We start from the raw sequence: 6,670 nt of genomic DNA on the forward strand, positions 1-6,670 counted from the left end.
TATCTTGAAGCTGCACGTCTCCCAGCTAGCCGTGAAGACATTTTTCTCTCTCTCCAAGGCCCCTAGGATTAGTCCTCCCTGTAAATGGATCCAACCCCCTTCCCGTTTTCTAGCTGCGGCTACTATGCTGCAACGCGTTGTAGCCGCGTCGGCAAACGTCACTTGCTATCATCATGCTTGACTTTGCGTACACACGCCATTGTCTCTTGGATGAAACCGTGCAACTCAAGAGTATCTATTAGAAACATTTTATACAGAGGCCTAGTTGTACACAGCATGTGAGAGTCATGCCTATTGAAACATATCATGCCGGTGTTGCCATCTCACAAGCAGTGATCCGGGTTGGTATCCGATGGATTTCCCCACCACATTGGGAACGGGTGCGGGTTGCCACTTGCACCAAACACTGCGAACGACAGGATGAAGATGATAAGTTGGGATCCTCCGTCCAGCGCAGCCCCAATGAGGTAGTTGTACTTGTTGTAGATTCGCGGTCTTCTGCGACGGAGCCAGAACTGGGAGAAGACGCCCACTGCGATTGAAGACCAGATCCACGACGTATTGCCGAAGAATGTACCGCCAGCAGATGCAATGATAATGGTTGTGTTGATTGGCCAATCCTTGATTCGGGGAACCAGTTTGATTAGACCCCAGTGCAGAATCGGGAGGGCTGCGCCGATGAGGAGCCCTAGGGGAACGACGAAATAGCGACCTCTTGGGCCGTACATCTCTTTGGCGAGCGCCCACGTAATGGCTTGAGAGTTCAGACTCTGCATAGAAGAACCGCTCCAGACGATAGTACCAATGGGGTCAAGGAGAACCTCTCGTTGGTTCGTCACAATTGTGGTCATTACAGCGTAGTTCAACGCAGCACCAAGCAAAGTGCCGTAGATCTGGGTGCAGAACATAACGCGATGCGGGACCTTGGTGTATTGACCCACCTTCAGCCAGTTGGCGAGGCTTACGGCGAGAAGGATAACTTGATGGGACCAACTTGCGAAGAAGAGGTTTGCGAGGGGTCTACCAGGGTGGAGAAAGCCAGCAAACATTTTGGAGAGTTGGTTGGTGCTGACTCCGCTTCCGAAGAGGCCGTTGAGAATGCATGAAAATGGTGCGATGATGGTTCCAAGAAGCAGTGCGACTATGTAGCCCCACCAAGGCAACGTTGTCTCGCCGATGATGTTGACAACCAAACCGGCAATGAAGGTAAGGCCGAAGAGAGCGAGGTACCACCACATTGGAGTCTCTTTATATTTCAGCATTGCCTGGTAGTGAATGTCAGGTTGGGTCTGGGTACGAGCACTCTTCCACGCTTCTTTCATATCTTTTCCATAGAAGATGATGACGTGGGTAATCAGCGCGCCAATCGCCATGCTGGCAGTGAGATAGCCCCAGACCGTGCTAGACGACAAATTCGGCAGGCCAGCCTGGTCGACCTTGCCGTAGTCGATAATCCCACGGTCGTTCAGTACTGACGTCGTCGCCCATCTAGTGCCGTTATTGGCGAAGAGGGATGTAGACATAAATGGGAACGACTTGGCACTCCAGGTGTTGCTGTAGAAGAGTGCTGGCATAACGATGTACCATATGGCATAACCGATCCATGAATTCACCTGTTGCTTAAAGGGGAGCGCAAGATACGTGCTTTGAATATACTGCCAATCCAGCGAGAAGTTGAGCAAGCCCATGCCTTCGTTCGAAGATGCTCCGCCGAAGATGGTTGTGATGACGGTGCGAGTATTGGTCGGCGCGCCCATGGACGCGAGGCAGAATATGGAAATGCCGCCAAACCAGGTCACCATGTAAGCTGGAAAAAGCTCCCACACAGCGGCGATTCCCATAGCAATGCCGAACTTCTTTAAGCGGTCGCGGTTGGCAATGCGGTCGAAATGCAGGTTTTGGAAGAGGACTACCTGGGGAAGAGTGCCCCAGTAGACCATCTCGCCCGGGTACACGACCAATGGGCGAAGAAGGCCGGCGAGGACGAAGCCGCAGAGAGAGATTGAGAAGGTGGCTAGGACCACAGTAGTGGCCGTGACTTCGCGGTCATAGAAGAGGCGCTCCACAGCGTAGATCTCGATTCCGGACAATCCATTATTACCGGAAGACGCGATAAGAGATGCAACAACGTGTTCTTTAATGCCAAATGGTTGACCGGAGTTGGTAAATCGAAGGACTTTCTGCAGCAGAGGCCATTTAAAACGATCCGGCCGCGGCGTTGCTAGAGCCCAGGCCTCGCCGAATATGAACACCAAGAGTTGGAGAAAAACTGCAGAAACTGCCATTTGAGTCGGCTTGAACGTGTAGAGCATCGTGATAACGCTGGCAAGTGCGGTGAGTGCGGTACCGAGGACGATGGAGCGAAACGTCAAGGCAGGGTCGCCATCGTCGCGAACCGACACCACGAACTTGGACACATCAGCTCCTATTTGATCATGTTAGAGCTAGCGACTATGAAATCTTCTTGGAGGATGAATTACCAGTGCGAATGACCGGATATCCGTTGACATATTCAACATCGTCATCCACGAGCGTGTCATCCGACTTGGCTTTCTCGTTATCGCTGGTTGAAGCCTCAGACGGGGTTCCAGTGACGGCGGTCTCGAGAGCGGGCTTGTTCGAGTCGGCGAAAACTTTGTCGCCCAGCGACGGCTCCTTGGGGCTCGACATCTCTCAGGCGCGACGGCTGCAGAGCGAGAACGACAGAAAAGAGCACCAAAGAGCGCTTGGGTTGCAGTATCGAGCCGAGGAGGGTAGTGGAAGTTCTATTCGTTACTGCCACGTGGTGATGTTACTGCGATGGCAACGTTCGATGCGGAGATGTTTGTAGCATATTAGAATGATTTAACTTTGTCTGATCGACTCCATGTGAATGGGCATGGAGTAAGCAAAGAAGAGGCCGCACGGTCAGTGGCTCGCAATCGCCCATCATGGCTTCGATGGCACTGACTTTTGAGGGCAGGGATGATGCTGGAGGTTTTAGCCAACCCCATGACGTTTATTGTTCTTGTTTCTGCCAGTGCGTTCATATCAGGAAACAATCTAGTTGCAAGCCGAAGTCGTCGGATCTCCTTAGCCTCTCATGTTATGATGAAACAGTAAAGTTAAAAGCGTCCAGTGAGGCAACACCGTCAAACTGAAACTCGTCGCCGACACGGCCGCTTGCAACGCCGAGATATCTGAGATAAGCAGGACTGTTGACAATCACTACGGTCGTAGTAATATTCATAGTCAGGTGACCTCCCTCAATCAACCCGAATTCAACCTACAGCCCAGATGTCGAGTTTGCTAGTCCATCTCCCCACGTGGTGACCCCCACAGAATCAGATGCACAGCTGGAGAGTAGGACGGTCCCATTCTTCGATACAAACCCCGATCGGTGGGTATCGCCGGTGGGGGAACGCGCATCGATCCAAACTAAGGAGTACGGGCCGATGCGCGCGTGTCCCCAATGCCAAGATCCCACTGCTTGTGTAAATGGCACCGAACCCCAGTTCTTGTCATGATAACCAGATCCGGAGAAATTCAGAGTCGCACCTCCAAGCTTGAAGTTAGCAATTGCGGAAGCGTCTGGCTGTGGATTCGACCAGCCGACACCGGGAAGAACCTGTTGCTCGGCGCCGGGCGCATTCAATCCACAAGGGTATCTCGACGGCAAAGTCTAGAGAAAGATTAGCCATGGGAGACTCGAGAGGAAGTTCAATAACCTGGACGGACCGATCGCAAAGATAAACTTCCGTTGACTCCATATTCGGGAGAGTTGAGAATGACTTTGAACGATGTTTCGTTCGAGTCCAGGCCTCGGCCGCCAAAAGAGGCATTGGCGCCTCCCCATGCCCCGTTGATCTCGTCCTTGTCTTCACTCTCGATTATGAGCGCTCCATCGGAGGCAGGAATTGTGTGGCTGAATGCGCTGCCGTTGGCGAAACTGCCGGATACGATGACAGACATTGGCCCGCCCGTGTCGGAGGAAGGGAATGCCGTCGAGCTGGCCATTAAGAACATGATCGATATCGACTCGTTCGATGAGGTAGAGACTGCATCAAAATACCACCTGTTATTCAACCAATTGTCAGTATGATTTGAAGACTGGGGGAAAGGGGATTGGATCTTAAGGCCAGGGGTTTCTTCCATACCAATCATTTGTCGTTGCGTTCGGGCCTGAGTTGAGTCGCGGGCCGTCCGGACTAGTCGACGCGAAGTCCACGTGAACATCGCCAGACTGAAGTTCGTTCGGGAAGAAAGTCTGTTGGCTTACAGATATTCCGACCGAAATCGCGGCGATCATCGCATTAGATAGAAGATTCTTCATCTTTGTCGCTGCTGCTTGACTTCTCTCCCTATGGATCGTAGCACTGGAAGCGCATGGGAGAGGAATGCCGATTTACGAATAGCGACTGACAGAAACAAATGGTCGTCGAAACGAGGTTCAAAAGGGAATGGCCCGTTAATGACGCGTTTATATCGCTGGAGCCATCCGTAACCGGTGGCATCAACTACGACGCTATCGTGGTAATCGGCTGTGCAGCTTTGGCCATCGCAATTTAGTAAGGTTTGGACCGCTTCGTACGGACTTGCTGGCTCCCCGTTGTCCATCCCGAGGCGCTTTTCACGATCCTCCCAGGTCTTAAGGAGGCTCATTGTGTAGATGGGTGATTTCGTCCTGGGGACTAGGTATGTCAGGTTCAATCTGTAAAGGCCTTGTACGGACAAAACCCACCGCCATAGGTACCTTGTACAACCAGAAGCAATATCGTCAATCCAATCAGACAAAGATCTACACTTACCTAAGGGCTGGGCCGTTTTTGGAACTGTTGTCAATCCCGAGCTTTGCAGTACACTCGGCGAAACCTAGCCGAATCTGGCATCAACTTCCCGCGATGATTGACCCGGGGAGATAGGAGGCCCATTAAATAGTGCCGCGCAGCCACGCATGAGCTTTCTACATCGGCATTTCTCCTGAATAAGGAATCATAGTACATAATGTCATTGGCAAGAGTGCGTTGTATCGCTATGGCTCAGGTCCTCCTATGTGGCGGTGCAAAGGAGATGGCTTTGCGAGCTATCCAAAACCGTCGACCGATGCCGAACCTCGGGTTTTCAGTCAAATGCATCACAGGTCGGAGCCGCGAAGATGAATTGGTCCGCAGAGAACAGAGTGATGCTCAATGGGATAGTATTTATCATGGACCTCGACGCTGGATAGTTGGACTGATACCATCACCATCCACCATTAATCATCAACCCTCACACCAACAAGCAGAGAACAGTCACAAGCATGACGGCAAGCAACTTCAAAGTAATCGTCATTGGCGGAGGCCCTTCAGGACTCGTTACAGCCCATGCACTCCATCTGGCAGGCATAGACTTCATAGTCCTCGAGGGGAGAACCGACATTGTTGAAGATCTCGGCGCCAGCCTTGTTCTTGGTCCTCCAAGCATGCGAATCATGCATCAGTTCGGTATCTTCGAAAGATTGATGGAGATTGGTTGCGAAATCAATGTCACCAAGTCCTTCGACTTCTACCGTCACGAGATGAAGCATAGCACGAATATTCAGAACATGCGGAAGAAGTAAATTTGGCCCACCTTTCAATCGCATGCTTTTGGCTGACAACAGTCCTTTTCAAGTCATGGTCTTGCTCCAGTGGCCTTTCATCGAGCGCAACTCGTCGAGACTCTGTACGGCAGTCTACCAGCTGAGGCGAAAGAGAAAGTCGTTCTAGGCAAGAAGTTGGATGGTATTGAATCAGGGCCGAACGGGGTGACTGTTACGTGTGTTGACGGAAGCACATACGAAGGGTCCATCGTGATCGGTGCAGACGGTGTTCACAGCAAAACACGGCGATGCATGAGACAGCTCGCCCTCCGCGCAAACCCATCTCAGGACTGGGATCCCGAGATTCCATTCCAAGCACACTACCGATGCCTGTGGGCAAGCTTCAAGAATCCTGCAGAGCACGGCCAGAACTACGACACTCAACACAAGGACCGTAGCTTGATGTACATCACTGGCAAGGAGCGCGGCTGGATGTTCCTGTACCAAAAGCTTCCCGAGCCGACGACTCAGCGAACTTCCTTCAACCAGGCCGACATCGAAGCATTCGCAGATGGGTTCAAAGACTTTCCGGCAAACGAGACTCTCTACGCAAGAGATCTGTGGGCGAGAAGAGTGACAACCGGCATGGCGAATCTTGAGGAAGGCATCCTGAACAACTGGAGTTGGGGCCGCATCGTTCTCGTGGGAGATGCTTGCCACAAGTTCACTCCTAACGCTGGCTTGGGCCTCAATAACGGTATTCAAGACGTGGTCATGCTTTGCAACGGTCTGCGAGAGGCAGTGTGTTCGGATCCCAGTGGAAAGCCGGGTATCTCAGCTCTCAGCAAGATCTTCAAGGGTTATCAAGAGACTCGCAAGGGAATGCTGAAGCCCGAGGCGTCGCAGTCGGCCCAACTCACCCGCATGCAGTCTTGGACTAGTACACCCCACTATGTCATGTCCAAGTATGTGATGTCGACCGGCTGGGTAGAGTATCTGATGATCAACACTTTGGCTGCAAATGGTATTCGACAAGCTCTTGTACTCGACTACGTTCCGGGCGAGGAGCCGATCAAGGGTCGCGTGAGTTGGAAGCATCCTATTCCATCACCAAAGTCGGTTCTGGAATGA

General features: G+C 52.0%; 3 protein-coding genes across 3 annotated transcripts; 1 reads left to right on the forward strand and 2 right to left on the reverse strand.

Annotated features, from left to right (window-relative positions):
• Window positions 1-323: 323 nt before the first annotated feature.
• On the reverse strand, window positions 324-2,670 carry OPT4 (Oligopeptide transporter 4; the record flags this gene model as incomplete). The annotated part of the gene is made up of 2 exons (XM_037329438.1): window positions 324-2,425; window positions 2,481-2,670. 2 exons carry the CDS (start codon window positions 2,668-2,670, stop codon window positions 324-326), a joined length of 2,292 nt encoding a protein of 763 aa, XP_037172208.1.
• Window positions 2,671-3,265: 595 nt separating this feature from the next.
• On the reverse strand, window positions 3,266-4,312 carry asqI-0 (Tyrosinase family protein asqI; the record flags this gene model as incomplete). The annotated part of the gene is made up of 3 exons (XM_037329439.1): window positions 3,266-3,661; window positions 3,718-4,054; window positions 4,137-4,312. The coding sequence occupies 3 exons, from the start codon at window positions 4,310-4,312 to the stop codon at window positions 3,266-3,268; spliced, it is 909 nt and encodes a 302-aa protein (XP_037171464.1).
• A 966-nt stretch (window positions 4,313-5,278) lies between these two features.
• Window positions 5,279-6,670, forward strand: sdnN-0 (FAD-dependent monooxygenase sdnN; the record flags this gene model as incomplete). The annotated part of the gene is made up of 2 exons (XM_037329440.1): window positions 5,279-5,574; window positions 5,632-6,670. The coding sequence occupies 2 exons, from the start codon at window positions 5,279-5,281 to the stop codon at window positions 6,668-6,670; spliced, it is 1,335 nt and encodes a 444-aa protein (XP_037172204.1).

This window comes from Colletotrichum aenigma (genome assembly GCF_013390185.1).
Source record: "Colletotrichum aenigma strain Cg56 chromosome Unknown KSG_Cg56_contig10, whole genome shotgun sequence".
Lineage (NCBI taxonomy): Eukaryota > Fungi > Ascomycota > Sordariomycetes > Glomerellales > Glomerellaceae > Colletotrichum > Colletotrichum aenigma.